The 20,227-nt window shown below is 30.6% G+C and overlaps 1 protein-coding gene across 1 annotated transcript; it reads left to right on the forward strand.

Annotated features, from left to right (window-relative positions):
• The first annotated feature begins 10,500 nt into the window (after positions 1-10,500).
• Positions 10,501-11,624, forward strand: LOC111370195 (NAC domain-containing protein 55-like). The gene is made up of 3 exons (XM_022991885.1): positions 10,501-10,840; positions 10,981-11,264; positions 11,342-11,624. Exons 1-3 carry the CDS (start codon positions 10,618-10,620, stop codon positions 11,453-11,455), a joined length of 621 nt encoding a protein of 206 aa, XP_022847653.1. The 5' UTR covers positions 10,501-10,617; the 3' UTR covers positions 11,456-11,624.
• The last annotated feature ends 8,603 nt before the right edge of the window (positions 11,625-20,227 follow it).

Below are 20,227 nucleotides of genomic sequence, written 5' to 3' on the forward strand. Positions count from 1 at the left end.
GTAAATCATCAGTACATCGATGAGCGCCAATTCATCCATTTTCCTTTGATACCATATAAGTATTCAATAATAGTTTGAGTTCCTTTGGTCACGTTGGCAATCATGATTCATGGCATTTAGGGTCATGATGCGGCCTCAGGAGGGTTTGTTACAAGTATTGACAAGGCACCTGAATTAGTCCATGGGTTCTCTTTTATAGTATAAGACTACTCATCTTCAATTGTAGGTTTTGACTTTTCTGAAGTTGCAATGATCAACAAGGATTACATAAACTATAACATGATCAACATAGGATATTAGTTTCAATTTCAAAAATTTTTAGGTTGTGAAAATATTAAAACATGATATAATTTACAAAAATTGTTAAAATATAAATAAATGTATAAGCATTGTAATTTGCCAACAAAATTACATACACACCAAAATATTGCATATACTATAATTTGTCTGAAAAATTATATTCTTGATCTATTCGGAAAATCATAATTAAGGTTATTCTTGTCACGTAAGCGATGAAATTTTTTTTATTCTGCCCACTAGGATGGAAGATCAATTCCAAATTACATAGACCATAATTTGCCGCATATTTCTTCAAACGCCATTTTATATGTTAGTCTTATATTAAATAATGTGAAATTACACTTGAAGCTTGATGAAACTAAATATAGTGGGTTCTCAATTAACTAAATAATTAACATTAGCCGTATCTTAATATCTTGACAATGGTCAATTTTTTAGACATGTATTGATATTAATATTTCTTTATTGAAACTATATTTAGGCCATGTTTGACCCATATTATTTTTTTAAAAAATATACATTTTTAAACAATAATTTGACATTATTTCAACCACACATTCTTCAATAAAATAATATTACACTCAAATTCAAAACTTTTTCTTATTTTATAACCACACATTTTTCATTAATACACTAAAAAAAATGTATTCTTATAAAAATAATGTACGGTTTAAACAAGGGCGATGGTCGTCCTCATCTTAATAGTGGTCAAACTTTTAGACTTATATACTTACTTTGTGTCAAATATGTTGAATCTCACAATTCCAAGGAATAGGACAATGATCTAGAGCCACGATTGTCGAACAAAACTTAAAATCTTCTTATTTATATATTTGAGATTCTCAATTGCTGTCAAAAACTAAATGACCTTTAACTTGGCATCAAACTCAATTTTTGTTAACAATTTTCTTTCGTCATAAGATTAGTTCTCATGAAATTATGACGTTATTGTGTGGACAGAGAGACACACACATTCTCATCTCCCTCACAACTCTAGTAGAATTCTCAAACGTTCTCCATGGATGACAATTACATTTTCTTCAATCCCTAATTGAGAAAGAAGAGTTTGTTTTCTCAGTTCCCTTTTTTTCTCTCTCTAAACCAACATCAACAAATCATCCTTTTAAGTATTCATGATATCTCGCATTCATATATTATTTCTTGTAAACAATGTACTCACACGATTAAGTTTTCCATATTCAACTTGTCAATATATCTGTAGATTACCCAATCATATCCCTACTATATAAAAAGGAAAATGTGGAGTTACTGTAGAAAGAAACAGTGATTTAATCAATTTTGTCTCACTGTAGCTCTATTTTTTTTTTTTTTTATTTAAGTGGAGGAGCAAAACGATATCGTTTGTATTGCTTAATATATATTTTATTATACAGTAAGAAAATACTACAACACGCAATTTTCATACCTCCCACTACTCCATACTCAATTACCCTTATATAGATATATATAGTAGGGATATAAGAAAACAAAATCACTTTTATATAAAAAAAAATTAAAAAATAAAAATAATATAAGACAGAAAATATTTTACAAAAAGTTACTTGTAAGTAAAAAATTTGAAAAGAAAAGAATTAAAAAGAATTTTAAATTTACACTGCAAAAAAAAAAAAAATCTCAAATCTAAGTCTCCGTGCACGGAGGCATTGAAGATAAATATATTTTTTTTTTAACATTATAAAAATAAATTATTATTATTTTTAGTTTAAAATTCTTTTTAACTCTTTTCTCTTCATAATAAAACTTAAGCTTTTAATTTTAACTAAATAATAGTTATATATTCTTTATTTAATTTTTGTAACTTTCTTTTATTTTGTTTTTATTATATTTTTTTGAATAAATATTTTTTTCAATTTAAAATTCTTCTTAATTCTTTTCGTTTAAAACACAATTTTTTTTTGCATTTAACCCTATTTCAGTCTTACTCTGCGTTGCTACGATACTGATTTCTCTCGGTCTTTAACCTTAATTTCAATCTCCCTCTCTCGATTGTTTCAAAAATATCCAACAACTTCACGCACAATTTTGACTATATAAAAAGGAGAATGTGAAGCTACCGTAGAAAGTAACAATGACTTAATCCATTTTGTCTTACTATAACTTTTTTTTTAAGTGGGGGAGCAAAACGATGTTGTTTGCCTTGCTTGATGTATATTTTATTATACGGTAAGAAAATACTGCAACACGCAATTTTCATATCTTCCACCACTCCATGCTCGACTACTCTCATATAGATATATATAGTAGGGATATAAGAAAAAAATTATTTTTATATAAAAAAAATTAAAAAATAAAGATAATATAAGACAGAAAATATTTTACAAAAGTTGCTTGTAAGTAAAAATTTGAAGAGAAAATAATTAAAAAGAATTTAAAATTGAAAAAAAACGATTTATAACGTAAAACTACACATCAAAAAAATGAAAAAATAAAAAAAAATTAAATTTCTCAAATCTAAGTCTCCGTGCACGGAGTCTCCATGCATGGAGATAAATATAATATTTTTTTTACATTATAAAAATAATTTTTTTTTAGTTTAAAATTCTTTTTAACTTTTTTCTCTTCATAATAAAATTTAATTTTTCAACTTTAACTAAATAATATTTATATATTCTTTATTTAATTTTTGTAACTTTCTTTTATTTTGTTTTTATTATATTTTTTTGAATAAATATTTTTTTCGATTTAAAATTCTTCTTAATTCTTTTCGTTTAAAACACAATTTTTTTGCATTTAACCCTAATTTCACTCTTACTCTGCGTTGTTACGATGCTGATTTCTCTCAGCCTTTAACCTTAATTTCAATCTCCCTCTCTCGATTGTTTCAAAAAATACCCAACAACTTCACGCACAATTGAGACGATTACCTATATACCCAATATTTAAACCTTGAATTTCTTTTGCTGTATATTTTACTGCTAAATCTTGATTTTTATTTTTTTGTGAGATTTAACAAATCGCTCCCCAAATACCGAAAAATTTCAGAAGAAATTGGAGTTTAGGTATGTTCTTTTGTATTTTTTGACGTGAATCTTCCAACTTTTTCTTTTTTTTTTCGAGAATTTAACAAATTGTTACCAAAATACCACAAAATTTCGTCAGAAGTTGGGCTCTGGAGACCTCAAGTTTGTTTATTTATAATTTTTTTTATTCTTTTTGTTTCATTGTGTTCATGTCTACTCTGAAATTTTTATTCTTTCCTTCTGACTTTGTTTGGACTTTTATGAAAGTTGTAGACAGAAAAAAGTGGATTAACATACAAATTGAAGATTATCGACTTCAGGTATGTTGATTTCATTTTTGCTTTGTTTGAGGGTGATTTTTCTTTTACAAATAATTCGTTTTTACTGTACATTATTCATAATTTTAGCTTCTGATTTTTATTTTTTTTATGCTTGAACAATTATACTTTAGGTGATTATGTGTATAGTGTTTTATTGTAATTAAGGAAATATTTGGTGTTGGCAGATTTGTAGTTGAACTAATAGTTAAGGTGTAGGTGATTGAAAGTATTTCTCATATTATAAGCATGTTTGAAAAGTTTGAGACCAATTTCATTGCAACGAATTTCTGTACCATTATAAAAATTTTGTAGCTCAAAGAGAGGTTACTTATTTCGAATGTTAGGTGGTATATGATGTAGCTCACTAAATATAAAATATTTTAGCAAGTTCTCATTCTTCAGTTGTATATTCATGTAAATGGAAGGACTACAAATGAAACGATTATGGAAAATGGTCGTTGTTCAATAAGAATGGAAAGTATTTATATCGAGAATAGAAGAAAGCTTGGAAAACACATTCAGTTGATGAAGTTTTACCGTGAGTGACAGCTAAAAAGAAACCTCATTGGGGACTGAGGCCCTAACCCTTTCTTGCAAGATTCGTTCCAAGAAACTAAGACTAGAATCAACCGGTGAGTTCTCTGTATATTTGTTGTCTCTTTACTTCTTGACACGTAAGCTCCTCATTTATTTATTTATTTTTTTGTATATTTAATACACTTTCTGTTGTGCTTTTGTATGATTTTTGTTGTCTTATAGAGTATGATAATAGGTGGGTTATATGAAAATATTACAACTACAATGCCAGTGGAGTGGCCCTCCACTCTGCCCTTTCTTCATCCTCTACCTCTTAATAGGTGGGTCGTTTTTGTCTTTTTGAATAATTCGTTTTAGCTATAGATTATTTGTAATTTGAGGTTCTAATCTTCTAAGACTTTTAAAAATTAAAGAAATTAAATGATTTAACAAATTAAAGAACAAAAATAAAAGATTTGTAGGCAAAAATTAAAAAAAAAACAAAAAAAGGTTATTATAAAGTTTTTTTTAGTTAAATTGAAATAATTATAATGAAAAATAAATATTATTTAACTAAAATTGAACAAATTAAGTTGTATCATAAAACGAAAAGAATTTTAAATCTAATAAAAAATTATTCATTTATAATACGAAGAAAAAAGAAATTTCAAAACAATTTTCAAAAAATATGTAAGAAAACAAAGTTACAAAAATTAAATAAAGAATATATAAATATTATTTAATTAAAATTGAAAAATTAAGTTTAATCATAAAGAAAAAAGAATTTAAAACAGTTTTAAATCGAAAAAAATTTATTTATAATAAGAAAATAATTTTTAAATAAAATAAGGAAAAAAAATTTCTCCTCCATCCACGAAGAGAAACAAAGAGAATCTTTCCTTTCGAGAGTTTGAATTCTCTCATTTGAAAGGAGAGTGAATGCCGTTTAATTTTTTTTTATGATAAAATTTAATTTTTTTAATTTTAATTAAATAATATTTATATATTATTTATTTAATTCTTGTAACTTTTTTTAAAAAATTTGTGTTTATTTTTATTGTATTTTTTAAAAAAATTACTTCGTATTATAAATAATTTATTTTTCGATTTAAAATTCTTTTCATCTTATAATTTTTTAAATTTTAATTAAATAAAATTTATTTTTAATTATTTCAATTCAATTAAAAAACTTTATAATAACTTTTTTTTTTTGCCTGCAATTTTCTTCTTCTTTAATTTGTTAAATCATTTAGTTTTTTTTGTAATATGAAGAAAAAATAATTTTAAACATAGAACTAAAAGAATTTTAAATTGAACAAAAAATTATTTATAATATGAATTTTTTTTTAAACAATCTTCAAAAAATATATAATAAAAACAAAATAAATTAAACAAAAGAATGTTGTGAAAATTAAATAAAGAACATATAAATATTATTTAATTAAAATTGAAAAAATTAAATTTTTTTCATAAAGAAAAAGAATTAAAAATGATTTTAAATAAAAAAATTTATAATATGAACAAAAGAAATAAAAAATAAATAAATGAGGAAAAAATAAAAAACGAAAAAGATATTTCCATGCATCCTGCGATAATCCAATGAACCAAAAGATTGGATTTCACCAAATACTTCAAATCTTCAACCAGTTTTGAAAAATTTACAAGTTTGACACTAATATCTTTAATTTGTTAAATCATTTAATTTTTTTATAATATGAAGAAAAAAGAATTTGAATCATAAAACGAAAAGAAATTTAAATCAAACAAAAAATTGTTTATAATATGAATGATTTTTTAAAACAATCTTCAAAAAATATATAATAAAAACAAACAAATAAAACAAAAGAATGTTGTGAAAATTAAATAAAGAACATATAAATATTATTGAATTAAAATTGAAAAAATTAAGTTTTTAACAAAGAAAAAGAATTAAAAAGGTTTTTAATCGAAAAAAAATATTTATAATATGAAGAAAACAAATAAAAAATAAATAAATGAGGAAAAAAAAAAGAAAAAGAAATCTCCATGCATCCTGCAATAATGTAATGAACCAAACGATTAAATTTCACCAAATACCTCGAATCTTCAGTCAATTTTGAAAAATCTACAATATTGACGTTAATAAAAATACAATAAATACAAAACTCGTGCAACGTACATGTAAAAAACTAGTCTTTAATAAAAAAATTCATAAATATATCTGTATTTACAGAAATATGCTCAAGAAATTGTGCAGTTCATTTTGCAGTATTATAGTTTGAAGATTGAAGAGGTCCAAAAGTATCCTATATAGAAAGAAATTACTAATTCAGATATATTTAATGGTGTATTTCTCAAAAATTAAGCCCCTAAAATGAAAAATATGACCGTTATCCATCACATGAAGCCACTAAATTTGAATTTACTATATTTTTCATTTTACAAAAATGAGAAGCAAACGCTCCCTAAATAACAAGTTCTGTTAAAGAAAGTATACATGTAAGATGAAAGTAGTTACTACTTAATGTCGGGACTTTTCATTCATTGTTAGCTTCGCATGTCCCCCCCCCCCCACCAGGGTGGCAAATTGCTTAGCTCCGCCTTCGTTTTGTTTTGCCCAATTTTAATTTTCTGATTAGTCGATTATTAAGGCGGAGATAGAAAATGTGGTCATTGTTTTGCACGGTTGCACCCGACTCTTATTTTTTATATTTTAACCGTGTTTTAAAGATATTAGAAAATTAAATAAATAATTATATGAAAAATATATGGGAATGGGAGATTTTTTTTAATCTTCGTCTCGCTCAATTATTATCCCTATTTCACATTGATCTCTCCCTCTAAAAATGAGTAAATTGGTTCCTAACATTTTATTACTAAACATTTGCACTTAATTTATCAATAAATCTTTGAATTTAACCACAGCTGTGTCTAAAATTAATGAGCATTGACCAACACCAGGCCCAGTCCTGTGCAGAGGCCAATGAGCCTATTGCCTCAGGCCCAAAACTGAAGGGGCTTCATTTGGCCCCTTTTTTTTATTTTTATTTTTTGGTGTGAAATGATGTAAAAGGAACATCGGTATTTTTTTATTTTTTTTTGAATTAGGCTTTTTCTCTTCTTCCTTCTCTTTCGTGCCCGTCTTCTCCTCTTCTTTGTTCTTCGCCACAATCAGCAAGCAGTGGTTAACAAGGTCAAAAAAAAATTTGTGGGTGCCTAATTTAGAAACTTCACCTCGACCCCTGACAATCACAAGACTTGTCCTGACCAACACGAGGAAGGATGGTGGTGGGAGAAGCAAGAAGCACAACCAGCACGTGGGCAGGGGAGCGTGGTGGAATGAGAACTGGTGCGGAAGCGTTTAGGAATGATTTTAATTAAAATTAAGAACTATATTGAACAATTTTGTCTTCTATATATTGAACATCAATTTATTGTTATCAAAAAATTAAGTGTACAATGCCTCTATAGGCAATATTATTCCCTACTTCTACTAATACTAGGAAACTAAAATAAGAAAACTAATAAAATTCTAATCAATAAATAAACTAGAAATCCTGTTCTAAACTAAACATAAGAATAAAAAGATAAAATCTATTGCAACTAGATATCTTATTTTAAAATCTTACAACTAAATATTTTATCATAAAATCTAACTTTTATCCTATTTACAATAAGATTGTCTTAAATCAATCTCTTCCACTTGCCAAAAATAAAAAATAAAAAATAAAAAAATAAAAAAAACCACCCTCGAGTTTTGTTGAAGAAAAGAATCCCTAATAACTTGTGTGTATTAGAATTTAGCTAAGACATAAGGAAATTTTCTAGCCACCTGTTGTCATGTTCTATGCTTGTTAAAACAACCAACATTTATAGTAGTTAAAGTCTACAAATTCTTATCAATTGCATCTTCAAACATATCTATCATTTGTTCCAAATTCTAGAGTGAGGTTGATTTTGCAATCCTCTGATCATCATCTTGAAGATGTGTACCACTACCACCACAAGTAGCCATCAACCAAGGGCAAATCTTGCTCCGATACCAATTTGGTGCACTTGATAGCCCAAATGATATTATCAACCACTCATAGAGACCATCTTTGGTTTTGAAAGCTATTTTCCACTCATCGCCAATTCGAATACGAATATGATGATAACCACTCCTTAAATCAGGTTAGCGAATACTACTGTACCTCTAACTTGTCGAGCATATCATTAAGACGCAGGATAGAAAAGAGATGCTTGATCGTTATTTTATTAATAGCACACCGTCTATACTCATTCGCCAATTGCCATCCGTCTTTGGAGTGAGTAAAGAGAGAATTACACAATGACTCATATTCTCACGGATCAACCCTTTATCAAGTAACTCATTAACCTGTCATTACAACTCTTTATGTTCAATTGGGCTTATGCAATAATGTGGCAAGTTAGGCAAACTAACTCAAGTTGCCAAATCAATATGATGTTGAATGTTTCGCATAGAAAGCAACTCGTTAGGTGCTATCTCAATAAAATCAACAAGTACCTTCTTAATTTTGGTGGAAATATGTATAGTTGCTTCTAGTTGACCTTTAACTACTAATGCTAATAATTCTGATGAAGAACTTAATTTTTATTGATTAAACAATTATTGATTGTTATTTATTTATTTTTTCTAGTTTTCAATAAATTTTTCACGTGAATAAATAAATGACAACACTTGAAATTTAGAGTTTATGTACTTGAGCATGCTAGTTCTTCTTTGATCGTCTAGCTTGATAGCGAAATAAAAATATTGATAAGGGACGAATAAGCATTTTCATTCGTCACTATTCTCATTTTAGAAACTATGAAATAATTCTTTTTAAAAACTGTATTGACTATTGAGATAAAATGATAAATTACAATAAGTTAGGAAATACGAAATATAATTTATTATATTTTTCACCTTGACAAATGATGTGCAAGTCTTTTCTTATCTATTTAATTTTCAATGATGTATTTAGATCCAAGATTCAATTCAAGGACCGTATAAATTTTGTTAGAGAAATGTGTAATTATCAATTTCGCGAAATCCTTCCTTTGAAATGGTATAATTTTTTCAAGAAAGCAAGTGAAAGAACGAAAGATATTTTTCAAAAAATATAAGGTGATAAGTTTGTTTTATGTATTCTTGAAGAACTTCATCTTCATCGTAATAATGTGATTTCAATTGAATAACTTAAAAATAAAAAGGTAAATAAAAAACATTTAATTTTGATGGTTTGAGCTGTTGGGAATTGATTGTGCAAATAAAATAAAAGAATTAGTAACCACCTTATTCATTTTTATTTACATTTGGGATAGCAAATGATTCCAGTGTGCGTCCTTTTCATTAGCATAAGACCGATGTTGGGATCAAATATCTGTTCTATTGCTTCAATAAGTTGTCAATCACATATCGTTTATCAATAATTCCTGGTTAAGAATGCCAAAATGTACAGTATGTTTGGATCAAATGTAACACAAATTCAATGCTTTAACATTATAGTTTGATGTTTTCGAAACCAAAGAGTGCACTGGCAAACTCAGCAACAGCTATTTCAGATTCTTTTCATCCATTTCGAAACAAGAGTACAAGAACACGGGAAACATATAACAGCAGCCCGACAAAAGCAAAAAAAATAAAATAAATTTAATAATAATAAATTCCCAGCAGCAGAAGCTGTAGAACATAATGCCATCAGAATCCATCACAAAAATAAAGCAGATTTTACATTCCCATATTTTCCTACCACATAACATTGATGTTTCTGATGTTTAGTAAACGAAAAGGTAGGATTAAAGTAGCCCAAAAAGTTTCAGTTCCTTCAGTCAACTATTATGGCTGTGCGTTCTTCTTGTTTGTGTCCTTTCCACTCCCAACCTCGAATAAATTGTGACGAGAAGCTTAAGGCTGCAGACGCTTCAATTTGTTAGCCAAGCAGTAACTTTAATTTGTGATGCGAAGCCTAAGGCTGTTTCTTTGGAATTGATTCCAATTTGATTCTTTCATATTTCCACATGGCTCCAATAAGATTTTCTTTCCTTAATTTGCAAAATACAACTTTGATTCCCTTTCCTTTTGTCTGCCACTTCCAAAGACTCCTAATTTGAGTCACAAATTAACAATTGAAACCAGACATGTACAGAGGATTTGCATTCAAATTGGACGGTTGCCCAGACCTGTATGACGAATTAGCTTGACTGGGATAAGGAAGGTTAACATTGAAACCAGATCCATTGTTGTAAAATGGATTTGGAACCAACAGATAAGAATTCTTGGTTACCAAATTCCATACAACTCCAGCGTGCTCTGGATTCTACATTTTACCATTTAGAAATGATAAAATATTGAGACAAAATTTAAAATAGCCTTAAAATAATTATCCATTTCAGACTTACGTGTACACATAAAGACAAATCTTCCTCCCTATATAAATCCAGAAACCTTATATTCTATTTCCCATCTCTTGCTTTCGTTCACAGTCACAACCGATTCCCTGATCTAGGGTTTTACAATGCAGTCTGAAACCAGCAGAAAATTTCGACCTGAGGATTATTCGCACGAAAAACTTTATTATGATGATTGCTATAAGATAGTCGGTCCTGATTATGTTTTCCACCCTAGTGATGTTCAAATTATTGTAGATTACTTGATCAAAAAAATCAAGAACCAGGATATGCCTCTCCATTGGATTAAACTTGCTAATGTATACGAGATCGACCCAGAGAAACTTGCTGGTGAAATCATCTCTTTCTTTTTCATATTTATTTGTTTCTTGGATATTTTCTGGTACAATATTAATTATTTTTTCCCTCAAATTTTATATATGTTAGGAAGATAATTTTTCTTTTATTTGAATTTAACCTTCGCATTACAGATGAATATGGGCAGACTACAATGAAAATTTGGTACTTTTTTACAATAAGGGATAGAAAATACCAAAATGAGAAAAGAAGTGTATCTACAATTGATGGGTATTGGCAAGTAGAAGGAGATGATGAAAACATCAAAGAAAATGATGAAACCGTTGGATTTCGAAAGAAATTTCAATTCTATAAGGGAAAATCTGAAAGCAGTACTAAGACATGTTGGATTATGTATGAATTTAGAGCAATTGATCCTTTGCCCCCGAGATACAGTCATGTTGAAGGACAAACCAAGGTACCTTTTTTACTTTATAAAATTAATTCTGAATTAGTGTTTGAATTTATAAATTACTCTATTTTCACATCTTACAGTTGGAGAAGGATTGGGTTTTGTGCAAAATATGCAACACTGAGATTGATTCAGAATCAGGCGAAACGGCCGAAGACCCAGATTATGTCACCGATGAGGAAGAAGCAGCTCCATGAAGAAGAATATGTGGGATGTTTATTTGATGTTTGTTTGCTATCAAGTTTCTAAGTAAAAGATTTTAATAGGTTATGAGTATTATCCAATTTCTGTAGTTGACTGTTTGTTCGTTCATCTTAAAAGCATTCCTCTGCTTAGAATAAGATCCCATCTTGTTTTATTGATTTATCATCTTATATTTCAGTAGGAATAATTCCCTTTTTTTATTTTTCAGACTTCCCAATCTCGAATCGACACGTGTTGGACCTATTTTTGAGTCTGATTTTGAATATGTTCCTATGGCATGGTTGGATTCGGCTCGTGTGGTACTAATTAAGTGAACTTTAATTTTGGTCATGTAAACTATAGCAATGCACTATGTTACACTATTAAGCCAGAATCAACCCACCAAAGTCGATTGCTCAAGAAAACACCTCACTATTTAGTATTTGGGTTGCCTCTTGTAAATAACCCACAAAGGAATGGTGGCTGCAAATCCACGAAGTAAGGGGGGAGAAAGGAAGCAATTGTTCAACACAAAGTCACCAAGAATCAATGAATCGGCTGCCTCATGTTTTCTCTCAATTTTGCACAATAAAACAACGGTCACCACACCAATTTATAAGTGTAGGTTAACAAGTAAATTGGCCAACGTCATGGCTTATAGGTGAAAGAGAGGTTATCCAACAAATAGTGGACGGGCTGAGCAATTTTAATTCTAATGTTGCTTGAAACGGTCCAAAACGTTTTTTAATCGATGCCAATCAATTTCGATGTTGATTTCGCTTTTCATTCTTCAACCAAAGCACATGAAAATAATTGTAACATCATTGCCCGCTCAAGGTTTATTTGGTATTAAAATACCTAATATTGACCTATGCACGTCTAGGCTTGAGGCTTCCTTTTGCCTTATTATTTAGGAACATTTAGATTGAACATAAAAACTCTAACTACCTCGAAGCATTGTTGATTTTCTGAGTCAGCCATTGCAATTTATTGGGGGTACATCAATACATGAACAATGATGATTTTATGAAACATTACTCAATACTTTGCTAAAAATTCAAATGAATGTAAACTGTGTGCCTTTGGAGACCATGTAATATCTTTCATCATTCAAATAATAAGTCTAAAATTTTAGTAAACATATAATACAGTCACATATTGTAAATCAAGAAAATGCCTTCTAAATTTGATGATCACACATATTTAATTTACAAGCAAATCACCAACACAACTTTAGATTGTTGGAAAAATAGGTGATTTATGTATAGATATTTGTCATAATAAACATAATATTACTATATATAATTCAACTAGAATCATAACCATAAAAATTCAATAATAACATGAACATAAAATATAAATAGAGAAGAGTTAGAAATAAAGCAAGCATTGGAAGTCACGTCAAAGACGATGTCCTAAAATCGCCTTACCTCCCTTTCGTGCAGATTTTTTCGGTACTACATGATTTCAAGATAAAATTCATGTGGCTTACAATCGATTCTCTTTCTATGGGCACGACTATAAAGAGATAAGTGAACGAACCTCTCATCGAGTTGCCAAAATATAATATGAATTGTATAGAATGTTTATCTTCCAAGTTAAGATTTTCATGTTGTTTCCAAACTATAAAATTCCCTTCCTTTTTATAGTGTACAATTTATATTTCCACACTAATGAAAAATTAAACAATTTACAACATCCATTCAAATATTTGAGAGTGTGTTATTTTATAAATTAAGATTTTAATTAAACCAAAACTGAAAATTAAAAATGTAATAATTTTGAAAGTTGAAACTTAATATAATTTCCAACATATTAGCCAAGGTTGAACACAAGTATATGATAAAGTTTCTAGTAGTTTCTTGGTCAATTCTAGGTAGGGTGTTATGTGACCATACCCAGTGACGAATCTAGGTGGTGACGAGCTGGATTAGTCAAGGAGAATTTTATTATATTTTTTTTGCTGATAATAGATGGAACTTATAGATTATATATTTGATAATTCATATTATCAACAACCATATTTGGTAGCTCAGCTAGTTAGCCCTTTCACTACTGAATTGGAGGTCTTGTGTTCGGAACTTTTCAAGAGCAATATTTTTTATAATTTTTGTATTTTAACAATTTTTACCAAACTTTCCTTAAATTTATTAACCACTTTACCATCATGACATTTAGGGTCCGTTTGATTGCAAATATGAAATTTGGGTGGAAAGAAAATGAATTCCAAGGAATTGAATTGCCTAGAAATTGTTTTATTGGAAATTGTCAATTATTGTATTTGATTGGTATAATTTTTCACGTAAAAAATGTTGAAATAAACATATTTTTTTGTGTTCGTTTGATTTTGCTTTACATGAAATTGTCAATTGAAGGAATAAAATTTACTAGTATTGGGAATATAATTTGTTTCTATTGCCAAAAAAAAAAAAGGAAGAAAACCGTTTATCTTTTGTTATTCATTTGACTTTGTTTTACATGGAAATAGTCAAAAACATGGAAAATGAAATTGTATTTCCTAGTTTCATAGAAAATTGTTGCTATCAAACAGAGCCTTATTAATTTTTAGCACATAATGTAACAAAATGATATATGTTTAATTTTACTGATTTAATACAAGTAGAAACATTTTAACCAGTGCTTTATCCCTCTTCTTGATTTTCTTTTTCTTTTCCCTCTAATCAATTAATTTGAGAGTTTGATCAATTAATTGTAGATGAATTTGTAGGAAAAGTGGCCTTAGTGTCATAAGGAATCTTTCAACAAAACTTATTTAATTAATAAAAGGTTCAAATTTTCGTTCACAAAAAATCGATTGCGAAAAAGTCAAATTATACAAGCATATAAAATTGATATAAGCACATAAATAATTTCAATTTTATTAATATAATAATGCTTATTTAATTAATTTTAATTGTAAACTGAATATTGGCATTTTGTTAATATATATTGCCTATTTAATTGAAAAATAAATTTGGGCATTTTACAAACTATAGAACGATTTTTTCATCCAAAATGAAAGTTCGAACTTAGTTCTAGTTAGTGGTGTATCTAGTTTTAATCCGTACGATTTTTTAAATATTATTTAATTAAATATTAATAAACAACTCCGCTATCACGGACGTTGACCGTCGATAGTAAACTTTTAATGCTCGTGATCCGCCCTAACTGAACTCGACCCCTAAATTCGCCCTTAACCATACACTTACCATTGGAACATGAAAACTCTCTCTCTCGTTCTCTCTCGGCTAATGCTTTATTTAAGAGAAACGAGTAGGCTTATTTGTTCATGGTGAAGGTGAACATTGCGTGAATGGAAAATTCAGCATGGGAAAATGGGAAGGAATCAATTTCCATATTGGAGAGACCTTAAGAAATGGGAAGATTTATTGAAGAGGAAGACCAATAAGGGGGAGAAAAAAAAAAAAAAAAAAGAAAAAAAAAGGGGACGTGCAATATGAGTAGGACATCCTACAATGTGACATGCTAGTATTCGGTGTTCTATATAAAATATTAAAATTTGAATGCAGTCTTATTGAATAAATAAACAAAACTTTAATCTATAACTTGTTTGATCTGTACATACGTCTTATTTATTTCAAAAATACAGTTAATAATATTTTTTCTTAGAATTTATTTTCTTGAAGATTCCCATCAAACAAATGGAAAATTCCATATAATAGAAAAGATTCCAATTTCCATATTAATTAGGATACATTAATAAATATTAGTAGGTTCAGATTTAGAAAAAAAATCATGGTCCAATTAAGAAAAAGAACGTTATGCCCTTTGGATAGATTTTTAGCAGATTTTTTCATAAAAGTTAACAAAATTTATGGATTCCATAAAATGCGTAGTTGAAAATTATTTTAGAGAAAAATTAATTTTAAGAAATAGGGATCTTTATTACATATTTTCTGAGTGAGAAAAATTAATTTTAAGAAATAGTGGTCACACTCTCTCTCTCTCTCTCCTCTTGCGCTTTCACTCTCCATCTCTCTCACTTACTCTCCTCTTACGCTTCACTTACGCTTACATTCACTCATACACTTAACATAAACGCAAATCTTCCCCCCCATAAAAACTCAGAATCCCCTAAATTATTTCTCATCTCTTGCTTTCATTCACAACCGATTCCCGAATCTAGAATTTTACAATGCAGTCTGTAACCATCAGAAAATATCGACCCGAGGATTACTCGCATGAAAAACTTTATTATGATGATTACTATAAGATGGTCGGTCATGATTATGTTTTCCATGTAAACTCTATTTAAGCGATCTAAACATGCTTTAATCAACAAAATAGCATTTAGATCAATGCGGAATAAATTGGATCGAAAAAGGTACCTCCCGCCATTGTCGTTGTTCACACACTTTCTCAAGCTTGTAGGTGGTGTTTAACTTCGGGTTAAGGCTCTTCTAAGCCCTCGTTCTCACTACTTAGATGATGTATGCAGACTGAACGTGAAAATGAGCTTAGAGACCTTCCGAATGGATCTCAACGCCTTTAAAATGCTCTTCCCATCACAGAGCGGTTATGCACGTCCATGGGTGGTTACCAAACATGATTTTAAACATTGGGTTAACTGGTTTCATAGTGGGACATGGGATATGTGGACCACTCTTAAGTAGGTTATAATCCAACATTCTCCCACTTGGTCCATATATACCATCATTCATTATAATAAGAAACATAATACATGAATCATAGCGATATGTCCTCTAAAGCGAGTATTATCTTCCATGTATCACAGTGTATCATGTCTCGTAAACACCAATCCATATAATTTAATGAATAAACCCTATGTTTATTTAAGGTCCAAACTTAATGATATTTCTCAAGGTAGATGAATATACAATTATGTGCACAAAACAAATGAGAAAACAGCAACTGAATAAGAGTTTCATTAAAACATCAAATGTACATACAATAAAATTACATCACGGAACCAAGTCCCATTCTCGCTACATGATCCTTAAAATTCTTTGGTGGCATGCCTTTAGTCAAAGGATCAGCAATCATCAACTCAGTGCTAATGTGCTCAATGACCACTTTCTTCTCTTTAACACTTTCTCTAATGGCTAAGTATTTAATGTCGATGTGTTTACTTCGACTACCACTCTTGTTGTTCTTAGCCATAAACACAACAGTTGAGTTGTCACAGTACAATCTCAATGGCCTAGAAACTGAATCAATTATTCTAAGCCCAGACATGAAACTCTTCAACCATACACCATGTGAGGTAGCCTCAAAACAAGACACGAACTTGGCCTCCATAGTGGAAGTAGCAGTCAAGGTCTGCTTCACACTTCTCCAAGATATAGCTCAGCCAGCAAGCATGAAAATGTAACCAGATGTTGATTTTCGTGAATCAACACAGCCAGCAAAGTCTGCATCCGAGTAGCCAACCACTTCCAAATTATCAGTTCGTCTGTACATAAGCATGTAATCTTTGGTCCCCTGAAGGTACCTCATCACTTTCTTTGCAGCTCACCAGTGGTCCACGCCTGGATTACTCTGATATCTTCCTAGCATTCCAACAACAAGTGCAATGTCAAGTCTGGTACAGACCTGAGCATACATTAGGCTTCCAATGGCTGAAGCATATGGAATGTTTTTCATCTGTTCCTGCTCGAGCTCATTTTTGGGACATTGAGTTAGGCTAAACCTATCACCCTTCACAATAGGTGCTACACTAGGCGAACAGTCCTTCATTCGAAATCTCTCTAAGACTTTGTTAATATAGATCTCTTGAGACAAACCTAAAATGCCTTGAGATCTTTCTCTATGGATCTTAATGCCAATGACATAAAATGCCTCACCCATATCCTTCATATCAAAGTTCTTTGAGAGGAATTGTTTCACCTCATGTAGCAAACCCTTATCGTTGGTTTCAAGTAAAATATCATCCACATATAGAACAAGAAAACAAATCTTGCTCCCACTAAACTTCTGGTATATATAATGATCTATGACGTTCTCTTCAAAACCAAACGAAGTGATGATGTCATGGAATTTCAAATACCATTGACGGGAAGCTTGTTTTAATCCATATATGGATTTATTAAGCTTACAAACCAGGTGCGCACCACCACTAGAGGAGAATCCTTTAAGCTGTTTCATGTAAACATCTTCCTCTAGATCAGCATTAAGGAATGTCGTTTTCACATCCATTTGGTGCAAGTCTAAATCAAAATGGGATACCAATGTCATAATTACTCAAAGGGAATCTTTCTTATATACAGGAGAGAATGTCTCTGTGTAATCGATTCCTTCTCTTTGAGTGAATCCTTTTGCAACGAGTCTTACTTTATGTCTCTCAATGTTGCCTAGTGAGTCTTTCTTTGTTTTAAAAACCCATTTACATCCAATGGCTTTTACACCATCAGGCAACTTGACGAGATCCCAGACTTTGTTGGATGCCATTGAATCCATCTCATCTTTCATGGCATTGTACCAAAAACTTGATTCTTTACAATTCATGGCTTGGGAAAACGTTTCAGGATCATTTTCAACTCCAACATTGTAGTCAGACTCTTGTAGATACACAACATAGTCACTAGGAATCGCCGATTTTCTTATTCTAGTAGATCTTCTTAATGCTGTATCAATATTCTCCTGAGGAGCAGGATTATTTTGTTCAGCAAACTGTTCAACGGCTTTAGGCATCTGTTGAACTTCAGCATCTACTGGATCAGGCTCAATAGCTTGTGGAACTTCATGAACTTATCCTTCATTATACGATTGTACTCGAGGTATATTGTTAACAACAATACTCAGTCCATCGCTTGAAGTGGCACACTGAGCATCTGAATGATCTTTCTCATGACAAATGCCCCGAGATTGATCGCTCCCACTAATCAAGTCATTTTCAAGAAATTTTGCATTTATTGATTCCACAAGCCTAGTGCTATGAGATGGACAATAAAATCTGTAGCCCTTAGACCTTTCGGCATATCCAACAAAATACCCACTTATGGTCCTTGGGTCAAACTTCTTTTCTTGTGGATTGTAGACTTTCACTTCATACGGACATCCCCAAACGCATACATGTCGCAAACTCGATTTCCAACCCTTGAATAACTCAAAAGGTGTCTTTGGGACAGCCTTGGTTGGAACTCGGTTTAATATGTACGCAGCTGTCTTAAGAGCTTCAATCCATAAAGAGTGAGGAAGCTTGGAGCTAGAAAGCATGCTTCGTACCATGTCCAATAATGTTCGGTTTCTCCTTTCAGCTACTCCATTTTGGTTCGGAGAACCAGGAAAATTGTATTGGGCAACAATCCCATTCTCTCGAAGAAACCTCGCAAATGGACTAGTCGCTTGTCCACTCTCAGTGTATCTACCATAGTATTCTCCACCTCTATCGGATCTCACGATCTTAATTTGTTTACCACATTATTTCTCTACTTCAGCTTTAAATACCTTAAAAGCATCTAGTGCTTCATTTTTACTGTTAAGCGAGTAGAGATACATGTATTGTGAGTAATCATCTATGAAAGAGATGAAGTATTTATCACGGTATGCTTCCATGTCTGGACTACAAATATCTGTGTGTATGATTTCTAATAATTCAGAGCTTCTCTTGGCACCCTTTTTCGACTTATTAGTTTGCTTTCCTTTAATGCAGTCTATACAAGTCTCAAAGTCTGTAAAATCTAGAGTACTAAATACTCCATCATTCACCAACTTTTTAATTCTATCAATGGAAATGTGTCCCAATCTTCGATGCCACAACATAGAAGACTCTTCATTCACAACACATCATTTAGTACCAATATTTTCATGAACGTGCATGGTAGTATGGTTGTTATCATTTTGAAAATTAATAAGAAAAAGACCATCAGATAAAGTACCACATCCAATAACATCAGATTTATAAAATAAATTAAATCCAAAGTCTGAAAAGTTAAAGGAATAACCAACTGATATAAGTCTGGAAATTGAAATCAAATTCCTAGAAAAACTGGGAATATAAAAGGTATTTTCTAAATTTAAAATGAAGCAACTACTTAAAACCAATATGCACGTGTCAATGGCCTCCATATGCGAGGGCATCTTATTTCCTGAATAGATGCTACGCTCACTTCCCATTAGTTTCCGCAGGTTTCGCAAGTTCTGCAATAAATTGGTCACATGGATCGTAGAAGCAGAATCAATCCACCATGTATTATGATTAACATCAATCATATTGGATTCATAACAAACAAGTGAGAGTTGAGTACCTTTTTTGTCAAGCCACTTCATGAACTTGGAGCATTGCTTCTTAAGGTGCCCCTTCTTCTTGCAAAAGAAGTACACAATCTCCTTCTTAATGTCCTTTTGAGGATGGATTTTTCCCTTCCCCTTGTCCTTGGCCTGATCTTTCTTCTTCTTTCCTGGAGTTGTCAAATATACCTTTTCTTTCTCACCTTCCTCCATAATTAGTCTGCCCTCTTCTTGTACACACATGGTCAGCAACTCATTAATGGACCATTTATCTTTATATGTGTTATAGGAGATCTTGAATGGGCCATATTGTTGAGGCAAGGTGCAAAGGATAAAGTGAACAAGGAATGATTCGAACATCTCAACTTCCAATGCCTTGAGTTGGGCTGCTATATCTCTCATGCGCATGATATGATCACGCACACCCTTAATGTCAGTGATCTTCAAGTATGAAAACTGCATAATGAGGGTGTTGGTCATCGCTTTATCTGAACTGCAAAACATGAATCTAGTGATATAAAACTTGCATGTGGGCTAAAGTTCTAGTTCAATTAGATTTATCTTAACTTCACAAT

The sequence above is a fragment of the Olea europaea genome, chromosome 2 (genome assembly GCF_002742605.1).
Source record: "Olea europaea var. sylvestris chromosome 2, O_europaea_v1, whole genome shotgun sequence".
Classification (NCBI taxonomy): Eukaryota; Viridiplantae; Streptophyta; class Magnoliopsida; order Lamiales; family Oleaceae; genus Olea; species Olea europaea.